The sequence below is a fragment of the Heteronotia binoei genome, chromosome 2 (genome assembly GCF_032191835.1).
Source record: "Heteronotia binoei isolate CCM8104 ecotype False Entrance Well chromosome 2, APGP_CSIRO_Hbin_v1, whole genome shotgun sequence".
NCBI lineage: Eukaryota > Metazoa > Chordata > Lepidosauria > Squamata > Gekkonidae > Heteronotia > Heteronotia binoei.
In genome coordinates this window covers 92,427,656-92,452,346 of record NC_083224.1, presented here as the reverse complement: position 1 = coordinate 92,452,346, position 24,691 = coordinate 92,427,656, and the positions used below count along the sequence as shown (strand labels likewise).

Genomic DNA, 24,691 nt, shown 5'->3' with positions numbered 1-24,691 from the left:
TTCCCACTTTGTCAACCCTAGTCACCTAGATCCATGCCACAGTAATGGATTAGACTATTGTAATGTACTCTATATGGGTCTGCCCTTGAAGTCAGCCAGTTAGTACAGAATGCTACAGTCTAGTTATTATTAGAAGCTAGATGAGGCATGCACATTACATTCTGCAAACAATGTACTGGCTGTACATTAGGTACTGCATTCATTTTGAGATATTATCACATACAAAGCCCTGATTGTCTTTGGATCACCATATCTACAAAACCACCTTTGTGACTGTTCTGCTATAGCAGCTCTGCTCATCTGTTCAGGGCTTTCTGTACATGCCCTCTCCTGTGTGTCACCAGGGAGCAATTCAGAAACTGTTATAGAAAAGATCCACAGAATAAGAGATGAAACCCACAATATACAAGTACCGTGAACAAATTACTGAGTAATTGTCTCAACAATATATAATTTATAACTTCAAGTGCAACTACTTTGAGACACAATTTTATAGCATGGTACATATAAAGTGCAATTCTCAGACCAATTCTAATTTCCTCAGTCTCATTCAAAGTAAAGTCTTTGTGGCAAAGTTCATACAAACTTCAATAGTAATTCTTAGGACAGTAAAAGGATCCTTTGATTCCACCTCAGCAGAAATACTGGTCTATGGGTCTGTTTCCAAGTCCTTCAAGGAGGGGGTTGAATGCCATCCAATTAATCATTTATTCTCAGTCCAATAAAGAATAGTCAACATGTTGCACAAGCGCAGGTCTGAGAATCTACTTTGTGACTGAGGAAATTGGGTCTGAGAATTGCACTTTATATGTACTATGCTAGTTATAAATTATATATTGTTGAGATGATTTCTCAGTAATTTGTTCATGGTACTTATATATCGTTGCTTGAAAATGCAGCCTTTCTGGCACCAGATCTTAATTTAGAATTAATCTGTCATGATGTACTGTTTTATTCTGTGTCTACTTTATTGTGTTAAAGACATGTCTCAAACAGAGAACTTACAATGACAGTGCTTATTTACTAAATATGCAAGTTCAATTTTCTCAGTGAGACATAGGGCCAAACTAGATACTGTTGCCAATTTAAAAACTCCATGAGGCAGCATGACAGGACCAGGCACTCTTGATCCCTCCCCCTCCAGCCCACTTACCTTTCCAAGTGCTAAAACAGCTGCTAAGAGATACTGCCATTTTGGCACTTGAAAAGGTGTGTGAGGGGTGTCTGGTCTTGCTGTCAGGATCAAGCCCTCTTGAGCATTTTCCAGTCACCCATGTTAGGCTTTAAAATGACAGTAGGGTCCCTGTGTCAGACCTGGTGATGCCACCTCATCTATCTTGGTCCTCAAAGTGCATTACACAGTTTTAATCAATACCAATCCATACAAAGAAGACCGACAGCCAGACAGTTACCTGATAAAGCAGGCCAGGACAAAAATCCACTGAGATTTATAGACATTTGCTTTCTGCAGGGACTTTTCCATAAAACAGCATCTTAGGTGGTAGTTAAGAAGCCCATATTGCTTAGAAGACATCCCTTTCATAATACTTTCCAACAATTAAAAACATGTGGTTAATGGTTAAGTGGAAGATCAGAAGTAAAGCATCAGAGCCAGCTTGCATTTTTAAGAGGCTGAGAAAGAGACTTCGAGTTAAAAGGGGCTTTCAGAATGTCAGTCATCACTACAAAACATGCAGTAAGAACACGGATGAGAGAAGATCAGCCAATAATGGTAAAATATGGCAAAGACCAGAACAATATAGAAGCTCCTGATGGAGGCTGGGGATGGATGATCGTGCTTCATTTTTTTCTGGTAAGAAATTGGAACAAAGGTGTTACTTTGAACATCATAACAGGTGAGCTCAACAGATTATTATGCTTCTTGGAAATAGATTGCTTGAACTCAAAGTGGTTAGTTACCAGCCTACATGACAGACAGGTACATGTATATGGGCTTTGAATTACCCATTGTCAATTTAATTTAATGAGGATGAAGGCTGTCCTACAGGCAAAAAGTTATGTCTTTTCCTGAGGTTCTTTCTGTGGTCCCACATCCAATCAGAAGCAGAGGAAGCTGTCATCTGAATGAGCTCAGTCAGTTGCAAGTTGCTGTTGAATGCCCATAGAGGACCAGGAGGGTGGGGTGTGTGCAATAACGTAAGTGAAAAAGCAAATGTATTCCTAATCATGGAGATCCCCAACAGGGGATCTACCATGAGAGCCCCAAATGTATATGGAAGGATTCCCCTCTTCTAGGTCCTATACAGACTCTAACCTAAAATGGGGAAGTACTATGTTCTGCAGAACAGGGACAAGTGGGAACTAGCAATTGACTTTCTGTTGCAGTTAACATTGTACTGAGCATTTTGTTGTTATTAAGGTAAATGTGTCTGTAATGGGAACAATGAAGAACTTTGCAATTTTCTTTGTGGTCTTTCAAGAAAATGTTGGTGGCTCTTCTGAACACATCGGGTGGATTGGCTCTATTATGAGCTCTCTTCGATTCCTAGCAGGTTAGCACAAGAATGTTCATTTAAACAATGTAAAGAGAGATTATCATTCAAAATGTCATCAACATCTACACTATAGCATTTTTCTGCTAATCTTTTTTCTTGTAAACCACTGACTTAAAATTATTTGTAACAAGGACATGAGAATCTAAATTTCCACTTAGGGGGATCCCCCCCCCAAAAAAATCTTATTAAATGGTATTGGACCAGTCATTATATGTCTCAGCCAGGAAACCACCACATCTTTACATGCGAGCATCATGAAATGCAAGCCTTTATCATATGAAGCTTCTCTAAAGCCTATAGTGCAAGAGCCCTGGGCCACTGGAAGTGTCTCTTGTATTTGTGGAAGATTCCTTTACCAAGAAAAGGCCCACCATTAGTGGGAAAGTTCTTAAGTAATCAACTCACTAATTCTTCCAGCTAAAACCCTGAATTATTCCTCAAAATACTGTAGTGCATTTTTTAAAAGGGCTTCCCCCCAACTCTGTTTCAGCTCCGCTAGTAACGACAGTATGTGATATGCTAGGAGATCGGCAGACGTCACTGATTGGAGCATGCTTGTTTGGTGCTAGCTGTCTTATTAGCACACTGGCCACTAGTATCTCCTTCCTTTGTGTTTCTATGGGATTTCTATCAGGTAAGCACAGATTGCAAAACCTGTCTTGTAAAAAAAATCAGCTCTAGATCGCTCCAGATCAGAATCATATTAGCGATGATAAACACATTCAGTTTCAACTGGCTGAGGATAGAAGATACATTAACATAAACATAAATATTACATATATATTTTTCCATTTTAGGACTGGGTTTCGCTTGCTTGTATCAGGTGGGAGCTGTAATGATTGTTAAGTATTTCAAGAAGCGGCTAGCTCTAGCCAATGCAATTAGTCGTTCAGGAATGGGACTGTGTGTTGTACTGGCACCTTTTGTTCAACTCCTGATAGAAAGTTACAGTTGGCAAGGTTAGTAGCCTTCCCACATCTCAACTTAGACAAACCTGCAATTTGGCTTTTTAGTTCTGACATACTTTATCTCTAAAATGTCACAATGATGTCAATTATATTTTCTTCCAGCTGTTAATCAGTAACTGAAATTATTGATGTTATCCTGAATGAGATATTTTAGAGTAAAAGAGTAACTTTATTTTTCTGCTGCTTTAAGTCACTTGGCTATTCATTCTATAAATGAATAAAAAATCTTTAGGGGAAGGGTTGCAGGTGAGGTAAAAAACCTTTCTGCCTGAGACCCTGGAGAGCTTGCAGAGTAGACAATACTGACTTTGAAAGACCATAGTCTGATTCAGTATAAGACAGCTTCATGTGTTCAACCTGCAATGTCACATCTTTCACAAAAAACTGCTTTGTAATAAAAGAAAGAAATGGGTCCAATGCTTTTTAACTTGTTCATTAACGATGTGGAGTTGGCAGTAAGCAGTGAAGTGGCTACGTTTGCGGATGACACTAAATTGTTCAGGGTAGTGAGAACCAGAGAGGATTGTGAGGCACTCCAAAGGGATCTGTCAAGGCTGGGTGAGCGGGTGTCAACATGGCAAATGAGGTTCAACATGACCAAGTGCAAAATAATGCACATTGGGGCCAAAAATCCTAACTATAAATACAAGTTGATGGGGTGTGAACTGGTAGAGACTGACCAAGAGAGAGATCTTGGGGTTGTGGTAGATGACTCACAGAAAATGTCAAAACAGTGTGCAACTGCAATAAAAAAGACAAATGCTATGCTGGGAATTATTAGGTACGGAAATGAAAACAAATCAGCCAGTATCATAATGCCCCTGTATATATTGATGCTGCAGCCTCATGTGAAATACTGTGTACAATTCTGGTCACTGCACCTCAAAGAAGATATAGCATTGAAAAAAGTGCAGAAAAGGGCAACTAAAATGATTAAAGGGTTGGAACACTTTCCCTATGAAGAAAGGTTAAAAGCTTGAGGCTCTTTAGCTTGGAGAAACATTGACTGAGGGGTGACATGATAGAAGTTTACAAGATTATGCATGGAATAGAGAAGGTAGAGAAAGAAGTACTTTTCTCCCTTTCTTACAATACACGAACTCACAGACATTCAATGAAAGTGCTGAGCAGTTGGGTTAAAACTGATAGAAGAAAGTACTTCTTCACCCAAAGGGTGATTAACACATAGAATTCACAGTCATGGGTGGCAGCTGCAGGCATGGCCAGCTTCAAGAGGGTATTGGATAAACATATGGAGCAGAGGTCCATCAGTGGCTATTAGCCACAGTGTATTGTTGGAACTCTCTGTCTGGGGCAAGTGATTCTCTGTATTCTTGTGCTTGGGGGGGGGGGGCACAGTGGGAGGGCTTCTAGTGTCCTAGCCCCACTGGTGGACCTCCTGAGGGTGCCTGGGTTTTTTTGGCCACTGTGTGACACAGAGTGTTGGACTGGATGGACCATATGACTGATCCAACAAGGCTTCTCTTATGCTCTTAATTGCTTCTAATTAGTGCTCTTAAATGCACTAATGATTAGGCAGGACAATTTCATGAAAAAATAAAAAGGATCTGAATATTCAAGTATTCTTTTCTTCTTTGTTAATCACATCCTAGAATGTCATGGGGAAATACCATAACAGTATACATCGGGGCGGCCAACAGTAGCTCTCCAAATTTTTTTTGCCTACAACTCCCATCAGCCCCAGCTATTGGCCATGCTGGCTGGGGCTGATGGGAGTTGTAGGCAAAAAAAACATCTGGAGAGCTACCGTTGGCCACCCCTGGTATACATTATTTCAGAGGACAAATTTAAAAAGCTCTTTTAACAAATTTAAAAAGCTCTTTTCAAGCATTTTTCTTGCAGTGAAAATGTTAACCAATTTTGGCTTTCCTGGTGACATGATGGAAAATCTCATCTTTAGTCTCTCCATTCACTTAGGTGCTCTACTAATATATGGTGGCATGATGTTGAACCTTGTACCTTCTAGCATGCTACTATGGCCAGTTAATATGAAGAGAATCAAAGATGTAGGTATTAGAAATGATGACATGCAAATATCTCCAAGCTGTAAGTTTCCAGAAGCGTTTGAACACTGTCAAAACAAAATCTGCATCACGGGATTAGACCAAATGAATCCTGCAGGTCAAAAATGTGCTGACACAAGCAACTTCCAACTGGCTGAAGAACAACTGCCAGCTCCAGTAAACCACAAGTGTTCTGAAGTACCACAAAAAGACAAGCTTATCAACAATCATTCAAACAACCAAGCCAGTAGTGAAGCCTACTTTCCATCATCCAAAGAAAAAGAATCTAAGCCTTTTCCCTTCAAGCAGTGCCATCTTGATTTTTCCCAGCTGAAAAATCCTTTCTTCTACCTTTTCACTTGGTCTTTTCTCTTCAGCCAGCTGGCCTACTTTGTTCCCACCTTTCATCTTGCAGCCAGAGCTAAAACACTGGGCATAAACTCAATGGATGCTGCTTACATCATTTCAGTGGCTGGTAAGGAGAATGCAACTTCTTTTAAAATGCGGTGTTGGATTCAAAGATGCCTTTCTGCTAGCAGAAATTACTTATGCTTACAAAAGGGTTCCACTGATGTTCTCAGATCTCTCCTCAAGCTACAGTCTACACTGTTCTGTGTGTGGGAGGTGAGCCATAGGAGTAGGGTTTTGGGGTGATATAGGTTGAAGATGATGGTGAGAGGTAGGAAGGATCCATTCCATCAGTAGAGCCTTGTTTTTTTGGATCTGTTCAGCTATACAGTTCATTAAATCTGAATTATATAGGAAACCAGAACCACAGGATGCAATGCTTACACTACTGAAGAAGTGTGCACGCTCACAATAGCTTATACCCAGAATAAAATTTTGTTGGTCTTAAAGGTGCCACTGAACTCAAAATTTTGTTTTACTACATGCTGGTAGTTCCTGAGGACTCTTAAATTCCAGGATTCTAAGGCTGATTTAAATACATTAGTTACAAAGGATCTCATTGCACTATGATAGCAGGCATAAGCAAAGTAAATCTGATGCTATAAATTACAAAATAATCAATATTTAGGAAAATTAATTATAACGTTGGATTAGTGTAGACTACCCCCTGGAAACATCAACATTGTGTGCCGTAGGCATAAAGAACATTAGAAAAGAACTAATGATGATGATGATAATAATAATAATAATAATAATAATAATATTTTATTTTTATATCCCGCCCTCCCCGCCAGGCGGGCTCAGGGCGGCTAACAGACATGATGCAGAACATGCCACTGTATAATCTTTGTCCCAAAGATACATTTACATATTTGTTAATATGTGCACTTTTCACAACCAATTCACAAAAATGGTTTTGAACAAAATTTGATCCCTCACTGGATATTTATATTAAAGTAAGAAACACACAACAAGAATTAAAAATGACTTTATTAAATTGTGAACATTCACTGTCAACAAAATCACTTTTCAAATGTTAATGTAAAAATTCTGTGGCACAGATATTGACACAGAATAGGGATCAGCAGTTGAAGATCCCACAGCCAAATTAAATCCTTGAGGATTATTGCCCAGCCTTCAGCTGGGGTGAATGAAGTGAATTAGCAGGCTGTTTGGGGGTAAGCAAGTCACATATTTAGTTCTAACCCTGGACATGGGACAAGGAAAATAATTTAGAACTGAAAATAATGGGGAATGACTGCAATCTAGAAATATGTATGAAATAGATATGCATACACAACAGTGCAGTTTATTTTTTCTTAACCCAAATCCTGACAGCATAAAATCATTTTATTGCTTGGGGGGGGCAATAATAATTCATCACTTCCTGAGATGGGGGGAAAGACAATAATTCATCACGTCCTAATATTAGTTTATAAAATATTTCGCTAATGATGGAGGATCTGACAATTCCAAAAATGCTTATGAGACTACCAGACTATGAGCACTGGCTACTGGTATCAATGAAATATTAAGTGTAAATAAATGAGTCCTGAGCAAAATCAGTAACTTGGGAGTCACTATCATAAAGTGTGTTATCTGTGCCCTTTTTTGTTAAGGGAGGAGGTAGCCTCACACCAATGAAAACAATTGGTTCTCCTTGATTTTGCTGACATTTAAATGAGATTCTTCTGAAGGTTTAATATAAGTGAAATTATTCCAACTAGCCTGCTTTTCAAAGTGCTAATCTGCTTGAGGGGAATGTATTATCAAAAAGAAAGCAAGTTTTAGAGTTACATCTTTCATGAGCATTGTTATCAACCTTTAGAAGATTCAACTGAGTATTTAGATGTGCACTTTATAGCTCCTGTATATGATGCATGCTTTAAAAAATGAAAAACAGGTGCCAATGTTTTAACAATTCCTAAGAAGGTTTTGTTGGAATGCAGATGAAACACCCCTCCCCTCAATCTTTTTAGGAATAACAGAGACAGTCTGCCTGCTGCTTTCTGGCTGGATTGCAGATCAGAACTGGATTAAGAAGTATCATTATCATAAGACATACCTCATTCTTTGTGGTGTCACTAACCTGTTGGGTCCTCTTGCCACAACCTTCCCAACACTGATGACCTATGCAGTAGTCTTCGCCATTTTCAGTGGTGGATACTTGGCCCTTTTGCTTCCTGTACTGGTAAGTAGCAAGAATTCATTAGGCAAACTGTAAGGCAGCACTTTACTTCCAAAAAATAATCTGTACAATGCACACAATTTCTGATGAGCACACCCTGTTATCAACTTCATTATGCAGAACAATTAGCATCAAGAGAATAAAATACTTTTAAGACATCATATTTCTGGTTTCTTTCAACCATTACGTTCTTGCAAGTTTTGGTCCCTACTCCTTCTTGTTCCTGTGCCTGCACAGTCAATGAAATAACCAGCAGCTAATAAGAAGCCTTGCTGGGCAAAAAACCCACATGGCCCCATCCACTTCCTTAAAAAAACACCACCACACATGGCAGTAACCAGGAAAGGTGCCAGCAGGTGCTTTGGTGCCCTTGAGCCCAAATTGGCATGACCCAAATGCAGCTATGCCATCAACTGATACAAAGGGCGTTTTCGCACTGACCTTAATCCGGAGCGACGTCCCTCTTCACCGCACAGCGTCTGCGCAGATTTCGCACACGTTGCTCCGCAGAACCCGGAAGAGCCGCAAAGTCCCGCGGCTTCTGCGTTGCAAATGTAAACTGGTTTTTGGTGGTTTACATTTGCAATGCAAAAGCCGCGGGACTTTGCGGCTCTTCCGGGTTCTGCGGAGCAACGTGTGCGAAATCCGCGCAGACGCTGCGCGGTGAAGAGGGACATCGCTCCGGAGTAAGGTCAGTGCGAAAACGCCCAAAGTCATTGCAACAATGGCCATTGTGTTTTTGATCCCTTTTCTAATAATAATCCCAAACATAGAATTTGCCATTTTCACTGCTGCTGCCACACTTAGTCAACATCTTCACTAATGGCATCTCATGGCATCAATATATCTGGGATCATCCTAGTCCATATTTTTTAATTGCCTCAAAGAACTCCAAAATGCTAGACAGCTCTCCCTTTTACTGAAGTCATACTGATTACTCTTCAGCATGCCTTGTTATTTTATGTGCTTAATTCTGTCTCTAATAAAAGTTTCCACCAGTTTACCTGGAGCAGATTATAAGCCTGTGATTTTCTGGGTGCCCTCTAGATTCTTTTTTGAAATATATGAGAATACTGTTACTTTCTCCAAAGCAGAAGTCATAGTTTGAAAGGCAATCAGCCTGATTTTGTTTTTAAAGGCATTTAATTTCAGATTGCCTCAACCAGTGCTGGTTGCCTTTTTGGCAAACAAGTCACAAGTCAAACACAGAAGCCAGTTACACTCTTGCTCAGGCTACAGTATACATGTAGCCTACCAGGCTTTCAGATGGGTTTGCCTCAGGCTAAAGCACAACACTGAAGAAGTAGGCAGAACTGTCAACATAACTTTACCCCCCACACATCTATTCCAGATCAAGTGTACAATCACGACATGTGCCACAGATGGGCACCCATGGTTTAACGACAAAGACCTGGAATGAATAAACTTAAACACACACCCCTACACTCTCAATAAAATCCTATTAAAGGAGGACGTTCTGCATAATGGGAAGGTACTATGGAAATTAACTATAAACACACACAAGCCTAGACTCTCTGGAACAAAGTGAGTAGAACCCCAAACAACATTTATCAGAGTGGCAGGTGAAACTGAGATTACCCCAGACCACACAAGGAATATGTGCATTGTACCACTCATTCAGGACTATATGAGCAGCATCCTGCTCACCTATCTCTGGAGCTCAGCAGTGTCATGGAACGAAGGGATTTCCTAATGATCCCTCCCATCCATCATGGACCACAACATATTCCAAACTGGGGGCAATTTGTTGGAATAACATTTGTTAGATATACCACACAATAAGCTAGAGGTAATAAATACTTGTTTTTTTCCAACAGGTAGATTTTGTAGGTGCCCCAGGTTTCCACAGTGCTTTGGGACTTGCTTCATTCTTTGCTGGGTTTGGAGTCATCATTGGTCCTCCAATTGCAGGTATCATAACAACAACAAAAATATTCATGCCATTAATGCCATAGTACCAAAAACAAGCTTGAGAGCAAACTGAAGGGCATCTTACTCTGTACTTTGTTTTTAAATAAAACTGGCTGTGATCTGACACTTTCAGTCACTTAATAGGAACAATCAGCACAAAAGGAATTTTATTTTACCCCTGCTAAAGATTCAAGGAAGGAAAAAACAGAATATATCCTCTTTTCTTCCTTCTATCCTACGGCAGACAGGTACCTTTCTGGGAGAAAAAAAGAAACTATAAAGTAACAATGAACTTCATTCTACCTATAGGAACAGAAGCAATAGCAACTGAAACTTATGTAATATTGCCTACTAGCAGTAAAAGGAAGACATACAATGGGTCCTAGAAAAATATTCAGGAGGGGGGCGATGAATGTGTAGGTGACAGGAAGGAAGGTAGCCAAACAGAATGAAAGAGAGAGAGACAGAGAAAGAATGGTAGGAAAAAGATAGGAAGAGTGAGAAAAAGAAATGGAAGGAAGGTAGACAGACAGACGCTGCAATCTCACACATTAAGTAATGCAGTTTCAATCTAGTTTCAAAGCACTTTCCATCTGGATTTTGCCAGTTCACACAGTAAAATACAGTTGGAAAGTGCATTGGAAGTGGAATGAAAGTAGGGTTGCCAATCCCTAGTTGGAGGCAGGGGGTCCCCTGGTTTTGAGGCCCTCCCCCCACTTCAGGGTCATCAGAAAGCAGGGGGAGGGGAGGAAATGTCTGCTGGGCACTCCATTATTCCATATGGAGACCGATTCCCATACGGTATACTGGATAATTGATCCGTGGGTATCTGGAGCTTTAGGGGAGTTGTTTTTTGAGGTAGAGGTATCAAATTTATAGCTTAGTATCCTCAAAACACCCTCCAAGTTTCAAAAGGATTGGACCAGGGGGTCCAATTCTATGAGCCCAAAAAGAAGGTGCCTCAGTTATTTCCAAATGGAAGGAAGACTTTTAAAAGGTGTGCAGTCCCTTTAAAAGTGATTTCCAGAACTCCCTTTGGAGCTCAATTATGCTTGTCACAACTTTGCTCCTGGCTACACCCCCAAAGTCCCCATATATTTCTTGAATTGAATCTGGCAATCCTAATTGAAAGTACATTATTTAGTGTGTGTGATCACAGCCAGAATGAAATAAAATGACAGAGATACAGAGAAAGAATGAGAGAAAGAACAAAAGGGAGGTAGAAAAAGAGGGTGGGAAGGAGTGAGAGAAAGAAAAATAAGAAGGAACATAGACAGAATGAAAGAAAAAGACAAAGGCCCTTTCTCCATTCAGCTTTGCTCCAGATCTAATGAGCACTGAATCCACCTGTTACAAACTCGAATCATTCAAAATGCTTCCACATTTAAAAATTTGCTCCTCACCTTTTGCGGAATTTTACATTTACATTTGCAAAAGAAGGAAGAAAGCGTGCAGGCCCTCACCCCTCCCAGAGGCTGGAGGTTCAATTCAGCTGTCTCTCAAGATTGCCCTGTCATAGGTGTTCGGGGGGGCGGGGTTGAAACCTCAGTCAAGACGCTGCAATCACACCCACACTCCCAACCACCCAAAATGGGCTTTGCTTTGGGTCTGATTGGAACTGGGCTTTTATTCCAGGAGAAGTGGGCAGAGCCGGCAACAACCTGGAACAAGGGAGAGATGCCGCCCCAGGCAAGGACCCACGTGCAGCAGTTGACACACTGCTGCCATGTGCTACCTCTTTCTCCTTGCAAGGGAAGCCGAGTTCAGAGAAGAAGGTATCCCGCTCAGCTGCTTGCGCATGAAGGCGAGAGCATCTGGGTGGGTTGGGTGCACTCTTCTCCAAGCTTGGTGAAGAATATGTCCTGCTTGGCTGCTCTTGCTTTCAAGGAGAGAGCAGCCAGGTGAAGTGCATTCTCCTGAGCCCAGCTTCCCTTGTGAGGGAAGCCAGGCTTGGTGGAAAACTCTGCCAACATGCCATCCAGCCACTCTCAGCTGAGAGTGTGGGGAGGGGGTACCCCATAGGTGAGGTGGTGCCCCAGGCCACCGCCAACCTTGCCTACTCCCATGCGCTGGCCATAGATCCTGCCACCCCAGGCAAGGACCCCTGCCACTCATGGCAGTGCACACATTGCTGCCATGCACCACCTCTTTCACCTGCCCAGGACCCAGGAAGGTGAAGGGGGCAGTGGGGTGCCTCTCTGCCACTTGAAAGCTGCCTTCCTTTGCAAAGGAAGGATGCCTCCGAGGGTGCATACATCACCACTGTCTCTTTTGCCTGCCTGGGATGTGGGCAGACCCAGTGCTAAGACCTCAGGCGCCCCAGGCCAGCACCTGCCTCACACCTCCCCACCCACACCTGCCCTGCCACTGCACTCCCGGCCATGGGGAGAGCAGGCAATGTGGTGTGGAAGGAGGGGTTGGGCAGGCTGCGGCTGAGCCAGGCCTGCACAGTACGCTCTTGGAGGCATGGAGCACCTCCAACAAGCACACTGTGGAGGTGTTGTCCTCTGAGTCACGCTCAGATAAGCCACACTCACACTGTGCCCAGCTGCTTTCACCTTGAGAGCAGCCGTGCAGGGTGTGTTCTCCTCTGAGTTGGACTGCCCTTGCAAGGGAAGCCCAGCTTGGAGAAGCTGCGCCGATGCCCCACTCGGTTGCTTTTCTCTTGAAGGCGAGAGCAGCTGGGCAGGGAGTGTTCTCCTCCGAGCTGGGCTTTCCTTGCAAGGGAAGCCCTGCTTGGAGGAGAGCACACGCCAATGCGCCTCTGAGCAACACAACTAGCAACTTCCTGAATCAGTGCTCTCACAAGCCAACAATGAAATGTGGGACAGGGCTTTGGGGAGGATTTTGAAAACTCAAGAGGGAAAGTTCTACAATTATGATCTTAGATGTGGATGTTCAGGAAAACTCCTGTTCAAAAGTACTCTTGTAAAGTGAGGGGGCAACTCCTGAGTGAAACCGTTTTTGATGCCCATTCAACAAACTTGAGTGTAGAAGACATCAGAAAATGCAAAGCAAGACAGAAATGAAGACAATATGCAATGTAGATGATCACTTTAAAATGAGCACTGAGAGAGGATCTTCTGCCAAGTGTAGAAACAGCCAGAGAGAGAGAATGAGAATAATGAATGGAGAGTTATGTAAAAGTTTTGGGGAAAGGAAAGGAAAGGAAAGGAAAGGAAAGGAAAGGAAAGGAAAGGAAAGGAAAGGAAAGGAAAGGAAAGGAAAGGAAAGGAAAGGAAAGGAAAGGAAAGGAAAGGAAAGGAAAGGAAAGGAAAGGAAGACAGAGAAATGACAGAAAGACAGGCAAGCAGGCAGGAAGCCATTAGAAGCCTGCCTTTCACCCCCTCCCACTTGCAAATGTGGGGGGGGAGCAAAAGGGAGCTTTCAAACGGCTTCCTGCCTTTTAAGAAGAAGCAGCTCACTGCTTAATTTGCTTAATTTGATTAGAAAGAGTGAAGACTATTTGCAGGTGGAAAGGGGGCTTGAATATAGAGAGTATAGAGAGTCTGGGCATTTTCCCACAGAGCTTACCTCGGAGCGACGTCCCTCTTCACCGCACAGCGTCTGCGCGGATTTCCCACCAACTGCTCCGCATAACCAGGAAGAGCCGCGGCTTTTGCATCGCTAACGTAAACTGGTTTTTAGCGGTTTAGAACTGCGACGCAAAAGGTCCGGCACTTCCTGGTTATGCGGTGCAGTTGGTGGGAAATCCGCGCAGACGCTGCGCGGTGAAGAGGGACGTCGCTCCGAGGTAAGCTCTGTGGGAAAACGTCCTCTGTTTCTCTGCTGCTGCTGAACTTCCCCCTCTCCTCGTGATGACACTTTTCTGTCAGATGAAGAGATTTAACTGTTTTCTGTCAGAGTTTGCTTCAGTGTATATAGTTATTAAATGATGTTCAATGTTACTTAAGCAAATATGTATGCCACATGAGATCAGTTCACACTGGATTCAATCACAGACTGCGCTGTAAATGAAGAGGTGGACTATTGCCTCATAAGGAGGAGTTTCTGGCATATTTATAAACAGAATATATTTATATCTCACTTCCCCAACAGTAGGGCTGGGTACTGGATAAGTGCAACTTCAGAAGGGAGTATTAGTTGGAGGTGGTAAAACGGTGGCAGTGTTGTTTGGGGCGGGGGGAGATGGTCTGAGGAGAGCCAGTAGTAATCAATAAGGATCCAGGAGAACCTCTCAGCAGAGAACTGTCTCCCTTAGACATCAAAGGCTGACTGGTAGGGTTCTGGCTTGGCAGGACCAGCAGCAGGCGAGTCACAGAGACACTCCCCTATGACAGGGGTGAGTGATGACAGAATGCAAGGCTACTCCTGTGGTTGCCACAACTTCCAATGAAAACTGAGGGATGTGCCACCACGTTGGGCTTTTATTGTATCTATGATGATTATAACTATAAGGTAAAGGTAGTCCCCTGTGCAAGTGCCAGTTGTTTCCAACTCTGGGGTGACGTTGCTTTCACAACGTTTTCATGGCAGACTTTTTTTACGGGGTGGTTTGCCATTGCCTTCCCCAGTCATATACATTTTTACCCCCAGCAAGCTGGGTACTCATTTTACCAACCTTGGAAGGATGGAAGACTGAGTCAACCTTGTGCCAGCTACCTGAACCCAGCTTCCACCAGGATCGAACTCAGGTCGTGAGCAGAGCTTAAGACTGCAGGACTGCTGCTTTACCACTCTGCGCCACAGGGCTTAACTAGTCATTACTATTTGCCCTCCACCTCATTTCTTCCCTTCTCTATCCATCTCTTAAGTTCTCTTTAACTTTTTCTTTGTCTACTTTGCATTTTCAATTGAAGTCCTTTGTAACAAAAGTATTCCACCTCGTTGTTTCCACACTAGGGCCCTATTATTTGTTACTACTACCATTATCATAGTTTGAGCCTGCTTGGCCCCATGTGATGAGAAGTTGATTCCCCACAAGGAAGAAATCTGTAGCACACAACCAACTTATCAGCAAAAAGCACTCACATACCTTATGGCCAGATGATTAACACTTTACGTGGTCTCAAGACATGGTATTTGGAAGGGCTGTAGTCTTCCATACATACCCGCCTTATGGTTAAGATCTTTGTCAGAGGCCCCACTTCATGTGGTTCCACTAACAATGGTGAGCAAATACCAGAGACAGTATCTTCTCTAGGCTGACACCTAGGTTACGGATTGCCCTCCCCAGAGTCCCACCATTGCTCCAGCTATGTAAGTTTTCAGGTACCTGACAAAGACAATTTTTCTCCAGAGCTTTTTATAATTCAGCCTCTTTGGGAGTTTAGCTGAGTCCCTTCCTGAGCACTTATCCACTAATATGTGCTAATTTTATTGCCTGAAGAATGTTTCTATGGATTTTCAAATGGCTGTGGTTTTTAAGTGCTGGATTATATTGGTTTTATTGTATGTGTGGTTTTGTAATCATGGTTCTATGGTTTGTGTTTGAATTTTTTACATGTCTTGCCTGCTAATATGGCATTATATTAATCTGTTTGGTTTTGACTTTTTAAGTCTTCTTGCTATTATAATTCCAAATCACACTGAAAGCCACCCATTCTTCATTTGAACTCAACACTATTTCCCAATGATATGTCAGGAAATGCCATGCTCACATGAACACTGAATCCCCCCACCCAAAGGACTGGTACCAATAGTGATCTTGAGGTGGGAAAAACAAGTCTGTAAAGCAACCAAAGGATGACATGTAATGATGGGTTGCTTCAGTTATTTTTTTGCCACATGGTGAATGTTAAAGTCATGATGCAGTTTTCTAGATATTGGGGGGGGGGGGGGGGAGAGATAGGTAGCATTTGTCAGGAAGCCAGAAGAAGATAAACATTCATTAAATGCAGAACAGCGCCGATATATTATTCTCATATTATTGCCAAGCAGCTTAGAAACAGTGACCACCACAAGATTAGCAAGCTGAACAGAAGTGTAAGTAGAAATCACTGAGAAAGTCCAACCCAGCCTCCTTTAATTTCAGAAGATGAAACTTCTTAAAAACTGGGTCAGTTAAATGAAGCTGAAGAGGAGAGAGAAAAGCATCAGAGCCCTTTTGGATTTTATAAATTATTTAAATCCACAACAACAGAACACATACTGTGGTTGTGGAAAGTATGATCAAATCCATAGGCATGCCTATATGGTAAATGTGTTCAAGTAACAAGAGAGAATCATGGAAAGGCAAAGTCATAAACAAAACAACGGACCATGAAATAATAATGATGAACCCAGTTAAAGTAAACTGAATGATAATTAGTGTGTGTTTGATACAAGAAATTCAATAAAGATTCTCATTAAAGTGACCTTGTGCTGGTTTTCCATCCTCAACATACTAATTGAGTTAAAACAGTCAACATTACGTACTTCCTTTTACATATATTTCCTATTTGAGAACACAGAACACATATTTTTGAGAACACATGTATTTCCTAACACTCACCAATACAATTTGAATCATACAATCACTGTCTCATTCCATTCTCATACATCAGTTAGGTTACATATCCCAATATACTTTAATTACTTTCATTAATGCCTCACAGCTGGAATGCTGTTACAAACCTTCTTAAAGGCAATGTTACCAAACTTGTTCTACATAATACATTCCTTATTCAGACAAGCCACCACATTATAAAAAGCATGACAAATCAGTATTCATATTCAGTCCATTTGGTACCAGAGACCAGTGTTCCCTCTAAGCTGAGTTAATGTGAGCTAGCCCACAGAATTTTAGACTCCAGCTTACATTTTCTTAGCTCAGGAAAACTGGCCCCAGAACACACTAATTTATGCAGTAGCTCACAACTTTAATGCCAGTAGTTCACAAAGTAGAATTTTTGCTCACAAGACTCTGCAGCTTAGAGGGAACATTGCCAGAGACTGTTTTAACTTTGTAATGATTTTTAGATTGATCCTCAGATTGCCTTTGAAAAAGCTTTGGTGAAACTATAATGTAAAGCCAGCAACTATTGTTGACAGAACTACCTGGAGGAGGCAAGACCAAGTTCGAGAACAGTTTGGAGTACCTGCACTACAACAGAGGTACTTGGGTCCATTTAGGTGTCAGAAGTTGTTTACGACTAATGAACTGTGTACAGTCTGTGTGTCCAAGGATTAGAGAGACTGTTTACAATAGATATTGCAATCAAAAGGAATTACTCCTTCAATGGAATGATACGGGTGCCGTGAAAACAGTTTAAAACTTTGTTTTGATTTTGTAACCAAGTTGTTATACTGAGGATAGAAAACCAGCACAAGGTCACTTTACTGAAGAATCTTTATTGAATTCCTTGTATCAAATACACACTAATTATCAGTTTATTTTAACTTGGTTCATCATTATTATTTCAGTCTGTTGGTTTGTTTATGACTGTACGGTAAATGAGCAGACTCAAGATACTGAGTTCTGTAACATCAGTTTAATAAAGGGTGCAAACAGATTTTTCCTGCTGCCCTTCTATGCCAGTAGCCATGAATGAACCTCAGAAAGGTGATGTGAGGAGTGGGGGGCAAGTGGAGACAATATTACTTTAGGTGACAAGGATATGCAGAAAGCTAGAGAAAAAATAGTACATTTGCAGATGCATTAAATGAATTATTTGCATTTGTGCCCAACTATGGATGATATTGGAGGAATATCCACATCTGAACCACTGTTTCAGGAACAGCCTCTAAGCAGCTAGGTTACACTGACAAATGATGCTACCTGAAAGATTTTAAATGAGCAAGTCAGAGGGACAATGTGGCATTCACTTCTGAGTCCCTAAAGGCATCAAATGTGAAGCTGCTGAACTTTTAATTGAAATATGCAACCTCATTATAACTGGCCTCCTCACAAATGGAATGGGGACTAGCCAATGTAATGCCACTTTTAAAAAGGGACCTGGGAAGTTAAAGATTCACCAGCCTAACTTTCTAATATTCCCAGAACTGGATTTGCTTAACACTCAGTGAACTGCATGGAAGGTAGATTCAGGTGGTTGGACATGTTGATCTGAAGCAGCAGAACAACATTTGTTCCAGTGGCACCTTTAAAACCAACAAATTTTTATTCTGGGTATCTGAATAAATATGCATGCACACAAAAACTTATACCCATAACAAAACTTCATTGGTCTTAAAGATGCCAAAACATTGTTCTGCATGGAAGGTGTATAGTTCCTACCTCCAATCCCCTAGGAGCCCCTGAGACTTCCAAACAGCTGATTATAGTGGTCACTGGAGCCTCATGGACAAAATGCCATGTATGTATAGTGAAGGCTGTGTAATATCACCCCAGTTCCTTCTCTCCCTCCCCTCCCCCCGCCCCAGTAGATCTTTTAATGAAAAGAGGTTGTTTTGTCTGATCCCTTTCCACACAGCAGCTCCTTGTGCTCAATAGTATTTTGTCCATGAAACTCCAAATAACCACTAACACAGGGTGTCAAACATGCGGCCCAGGGGTCAAATCAGGCCCCCAGAGGGCTCCTATGAGGCCCCCGAGCAATTGGCTGTCATCTGCTTCCTTCTCCCTCTTGCTCCCCTCTGCATCACAGCTTGCTTTGCACAGGAGCTACAGAGCAAAACCTCTATTTTATCCATTGGTTGAGGTTCTTCCCTCGGGAGGAAGACAGAGCTTGCTTTGCCAGGCTCTCTCAATCGCACAGCAGAGCTACTGAGCCAAGCCTCTCTTCCTTCTATTGGCTGAGGCTCCTCCCCCTCCTGGCCCCCAGGGAAAGAAGGAAAGAGCCAGAGCTTCCTTTGCCCAGTTCCCTGGATTTAATGGGAGAAGTATAAAGAAAGCACCTTTAAGACCAATGAGTGCTAATGTTTTAACCATGTTTTAAGTTGTTGTTTTTTAAAAAATCTTTAATTGTGTTTGTCTGTGTCCTTTATAAAGTTTCTATCTCTGCTACCTAATCTTAAATAGGAACACCCAACATGGCACTGCCTAACAAGGTCTCATTTATGTCAGATCCAGCCCTCATAACAAACCTCTGCACTAACATCACATTTTCAGAGGCCTCAGGGGACTACTAGGGAATGGAAGAAACATCTGCATCCACATGCATTGTTATATTCATAGTGCATAAATCCAACACAGAACAACTTTGCGGAAGGTGGATCAGCAAGTATTCTGCAAAGGGAAGTCCTCCTTCACTAGTCTTCTAGAATCCTTTAGAATCATGGAAAAAGGGGACACATCATCTTCAAGACTGGTTAAAGAACAAGATGTGGGCAGTTTTCTCAGTTAATGGAAGTAAACAGTGAAATTACCAAAGATTCATCTTGGGTATGCTGGCATATAACTTGTTCATAAGTGACCAGTGATATATTATATTTAGAACTGTATTGGGTTATGTTTATTAGCAGTATTGAGTTGAAATTTTAAATTTTGTGGTTTTAATGTATTTTATTTTCTGTTTTATCTATTCTGTAAGCTGCCTTGAGCTCTGAAAGGAAGAAAGGTGGCCAATAACTATTTTAAACAAACAAATAAATAAATAAATGTAGCCAGATGACACCAAAGTATTCAGGATAGTGAAACCCAAAACAGACTGTCAAGAACTACAAAAAGATATCTTCAGATTGAGGGAATGGACAACAAAATTGCAAATGAGCTTCAATATAAATAAGGACAAAGTTACACATGCTTGCAGTGGAGGGAATCTAACTTCATACATAAGTGTTGACTGTGATCCAAACTGGTTGTGTTTACATAGGAAATAGCTCTTAAATCATACAGGACAATTCACTGAAAATATCTGCTCAGTATGCAGCTGTACAAAAGGCATATGCAGTATTAGGAATGATTAGAAAAGTTAGAGAAAATATAACAGTCAGAACTATAATGATGTCAGACAAATTTGCCACATTTATAATTGCCTCCATTCAAGGGGTATCATAGCACTGGAACAGATTCAGAAAAGAGGAATTAAAATTAACAGAGGATTAGAGCATTTTCTCTATGATGCTAAAACATTTGCTTTTTTAAATGGTAGGTTTATAAAATTGTGACTGCTATGCAGACAGTAGGCCAGAGAAATTCTTTTCCGCTTTTTCATGATGGTAGAACTCAGGATAACTCAACAAAATTGACTGATAGAGTCAGAATGGGTAAAGATAGTGCTATTTCAGGCAATGCACGGTCAACTTATAGACTTTATTACCAATGGTGGCAATGACCATGATTCTTTAAAGAAAGTCAGACCTATTCTCACAGATTAGTAGCCATGATAGCTAAATGAAACTTGACAGCACTGAATCCCAGATACTGATGACATTCATGGAGAGGACTGTTAGAAACCTCCTAGTGGTAGAGTGGTTCAACAACAGAAAAGTTACCTGGGGAGGCATGGTGCTCTTCATCACTGAAGGTCTCCAAAGCAGAGGCGGGACAGCCATCGTTAGGGAATGCTCTTATTGCTTTTAATTTCCTGCAATGAAGAGGGGGTTGGACTAGATGACCTAGAAGGACCCTTCCAGCTCTATGATACTATGACTTTCAGTGCCTTATAACTTGTTGGCTTCTCAAAGTCATCTGGCTATCTGGCTGTCTATTGCTAGAAAAGGATACTCACCTAGTTGGATCCTTTCTCTGACCCAGCAGTGTTTTTCTTATGTTCTCCATTGTTGTGAGTGATAAAGGGAAAAACTACATGAATGGAAGACATAATAGCAGCAACAGTTCAGAACAGGGGTGTCAAACATGTGGCCCAGGGGCCAAATCAGGCCCCCTGAGAGCTCCTATCAGGCTCCTGAGCAACTGCTTCCTTCTCCCTCTCTCTAGCTTCCTTCCACATCACAGCTTGCCAAGCTTGCTCAATCGCATAGGATCTACAGAGCAAAGCCTCTATTTTCTCCACTAATTAGTAATGATAAACACAACTGGAATCCGTGTACTCAATGGATAATAAAAGGAAATCACCGGAAACAATGTAACTTTCACAAAACTGTGTACAAATATATTTAGTGCAAACTGAATTGAGCAAAAAGAACAGAACACTGAGTATACAGTATGAATAATGTTCCCACAAAGTCTTTTCACAGCCTGAAAGTCGGCTTCTTCTGATAGACACAGGCATGGGCAAGACTCCTCGCAATTTCCTGCAATAAGCGGTTTCTCCATGCCAATTGGAGTTGAACGCTGAGTTCAAAGGATTTTGCCCACCCCTGTGTCTATCAGGAAGCCGACTTTCAGGCTGTGGAAAGACTTTGGGGGGGACATTATTCATACTGTACAGGTGTTCTGTTCTTTTTGTTCAATTCGGTTTGCACTAAATATATTTGTACAGTTTTGTGAAAGTTACATTGTTTCCGGTGATTTCCTTTTATTATCTATTTTCTCCATTGGCTGACGCTCCTCCCTTGGGGAGGTGGGGGAGGGAAAGTATATCTCAATTGCACAGCAGAGCTACTAAGTCAATTCTCCCTCCTTCCCCTCCTGGTCCCCTGGCGAAGGAAGGAAAGAGCCAGAGCTTCCTTTGCCCAGATCCCTGGATCACACAGGAGAGATATGAAGAAAACACCTTTAAGACCAACAAGTGCTAAGTTTATATCTCTGCTATCTGGCATTACATTTTATGACACACATGGTTCAGCCCGACAAGGTCTAATTTATGTCAGATCCAGCCCATGTAACAAATGAGTTCGACACCCCTGGTTTAGAATATTTTGAAACAGAAGTCCAGTAAGGCTGTCTTGGAAAAGGCATGAGCCCTCTAGTGGTACATTTTAAAAACAGCATGACACAGCATGAAAACAGAAAGTAATAATCTTACCAAACAGGGCCATGAGCACCCAGTCACCATAGACTGTGTTCTGCAATTATTTCATATCACTACAGTATGATCAGATTGGCATTTCATGGCAAGTGCTCAAAAATTTTATATTTTATATATTATGGTTTTAACAATTGCTTAATGTTTTATACTAATATTGTTTTATAATAGATTATTGTATTTTATGATGTTAATATGCTGTTAGCCACCCTGAGCTTGTTTGCAGGGAGGGCGGGATACTAATATAAATTAATTAATGTGTCATTTGACAAATGTTACAGGTGGCTAATATGACATTCATATTAGTATGAACTTAAGCAGACTTACAGAAAAGACATGGGGGAAATCTGTCTCCAAGTCCTTTGCCTTTTCCACTTTCTATGAACATAACATTAGGAGTATATACCAGAGACGTATTAGCATCTCTTCAATAATGCTCAACAAATGCTGACTACTGGTATAGAAAAGTGAGAGAGAATTTGGAATAGACCAAAAATATGGTTTTACAAGCATCACATAAAGAAAAGTTAAAAGAACAGATATGTTTAATCTTGAGAATACAGTCTATATAATCTAAAATGATGAAAGCTACCAAAAGCACGTAGAACAATCTTTCCTTGAAGGTTACATAGCGGAAAGATGCAGAACACATCAAGAAAACCTACAACCATGGGCACAGGTCAGGATTTTTAATAGAAAAGCCACCTGCTATGCTACAGTCTAGTCCTTTTGAGGTATACAAGTCCAAAGTCTCCTTGGACATACAAGCTGAGCATACAGCTCCTGGGGTTCCTTTTACCAGAAAACTCTCTGGCATAACAAGGACCCTAGAAAAGTTCCGAAAAGAGGCAGCATGTTTATCTGGAAGACAATTTCAAAGTAACATGAATTCTGTCTCCTGGTCTATATTTACAGTGCATTCCTGAACAAAATTACAATAGGACTTAAAAGGTATAAAACTCTGCTTAGAAGTGCACTATCAAATCTGAAAAACATAAGATGCTGATCAGGGGTGTCGAACATGCGGCCCGAAGGCCAAATGAGGTCCCCAGAGGGCTATGAAGTCCCCAAGCAACTGGCTATCAACTGCTTCCTTCTCCCTCTTTCTTGCTTCCTTCTGCATAACAGCTTGCTTTGGAAGGCTTGCTCAATCACACAGGAGCTACAGAGTAAAACTTCTATTTTCTCCACTGGCTGAAGCTCCTCCCTTGGAGAGGAAGGAGGGAGGCAGAGCTTGTTTTTCCAGGCTCAATCGCACAGCAGAGCTACTGAGCCAAGCCTCACTCCCTTCTATTGGCTGAGGCTCCTCCCCCCCACCCCCTGGGGAAGGAAGGAAAGAGCTAGAGCTTCCTTTGCCCAGTTCCCTGGATTTAATGGGAGAAATATAAAGAAAGCACCTTTAAGACCAATGAGCGCTAATGTTTTAAGCATGTTTTACGTTTTTTTTTAAAAAAGAACATTTAATTGTGTTTGTCCTTTATAAAGTTTATACCTCTGCCACCTAATCTCTCTCTCTCGTTTGAAAATGATGTTTAAGACCTGATGGTCTTTTCAGATGATTTTTTTTACTGCAGTTACTTAGTTGCTGAAAAGTAGTTAGGCAAATACAATACTCTCAGCTGTTTTTTGGTTCACTTGTATCAGAACTGGTGCAGTAATTGCCTTGAAAGAGGTGTCAGTAAAAATATACTTAATGCAATTATCTCTAAATTTTCATCTTGGTGGAAATACAAAAGCTTTAATAACTGAACTGTGGAAATACAAAAGCTTTAATAACTGAACTTTAATAACTAACTGCATTCTTCTTACAGGTTGGTTGTATGATTACACTCAGACGTATGCCTGCTCTTTCATTTTTGCTGGCATCTGCTTCCTTGTTTCTCCAATTTCACTCTTCTTTGAGCCTTTAGTCCAAAAATGGAGGAAAAAGAAAGAACTTGAACCAGCTGCTTAAGCAGACAAAGTTCTTCACCAATGGGAAAAGCTAAATCTTGCTGAGGCTATAATTAAATTTACTGGCTTGTTCATTGTGAGGAAAAAGGAATAAATTAAGGAACCTTTGCCCAATAAGACACCTTTCTGAAACTGATGTCTCAACACCTCAGCATGAAAGTAATCTATGCTTCCAACCGAAAATTCCTGAACCTATACCTGAACTGCAAGCTGGACTGAGGACTCCCATTCACTCCTACCTTGTCCACCGGAAGCTTAGCATGCCATTTCAGTATTCTCAGGGGACAGCTGGTTTATTCTTACATAGATATGTAAATAATAAGCACCCTATCTCTCCCAAATCTTGAGAAATGCTTGATTTTGTTGTCCAAAACATAAGAACAACTAACTCACCTTTGAAGATCCCAGGTCTGCATTCAGAAAGTGAAGACCAACACCATTAAAAGAGTAAACAGGAGACCAAAGAAGGAAACACTAGTGAAGAAGATGGAAGAAATTTAAATGTCATAGTAAAAAAAAAAATCCATCACACTTTAAAGGGTAATCTGCCAAGTACAAATCCATTGAGAATGAAGACAGAAGATAACACTGCTGGCTCAGGTCACACAGCTTCCTATAAGGGACTACACAGTAGGGCACAAAGTTTCCCATTTCATCAATATCTTTGTGCACAAGGTCTTTTAACTGCAAAACATAGATACTGGCCTTTGGTTGGTATGGGAAAATAAGTGAGTAGAGTACAAACATCTGTGAATAAACCTACTTGTAAATGGATGCAAGGCGCTCATATAGGAAAACACTTTCTTTGCCTAAACAGATTGTGCAAAATCAAACAAGTACAGAAAACTGTATCAATTTTTATATTCTACAGGATGGTTCACACAAAAAAAGGATAACCTCTAAGTACAATCAATCTCTCATGTTACAA

The 24,691-nt window shown here is 41.2% G+C and overlaps 1 protein-coding gene across 1 annotated transcript; it reads left to right on the top strand.

Moving 5' to 3' along the window:
- Positions 1-1,663: 1,663 nt before the first annotated feature.
- SLC16A4 (solute carrier family 16 member 4) lies at positions 1,664-23,902 on the top strand. The gene is made up of 8 exons (XM_060231623.1): positions 1,664-1,813; positions 2,381-2,513; positions 3,007-3,150; positions 3,314-3,475; positions 5,423-5,983; positions 7,896-8,107; positions 9,943-10,036; positions 23,622-23,902. The coding sequence occupies exons 1-8, from the start codon at positions 1,670-1,672 to the stop codon at positions 23,762-23,764; spliced, it is 1,593 nt and encodes a 530-aa protein (XP_060087606.1). The 5' UTR covers positions 1,664-1,669; the 3' UTR covers positions 23,765-23,902.
- The last annotated feature ends 789 nt before the right edge of the window (positions 23,903-24,691 follow it).

Coding starts and splice junctions, on each gene's coding strand:
- SLC16A4 (XM_060231623.1), top strand. CDS start 1,670: ATGTCAGTCATCACTACAAAACATGCAGTAAGAACACGGATGAGAGAA. Junction 3,476..5,422: donor AGAAAGTTACAGTTGGCAAG/GTTAGTAGCCTT, acceptor CCATTCACTTAG/GTGCTCTACTAATATATGGT. Junction 10,037..23,621: donor CATTGGTCCTCCAATTGCAG/GTATCATAACAA, acceptor TTCTTCTTACAG/GTTGGTTGTATGATTACACT.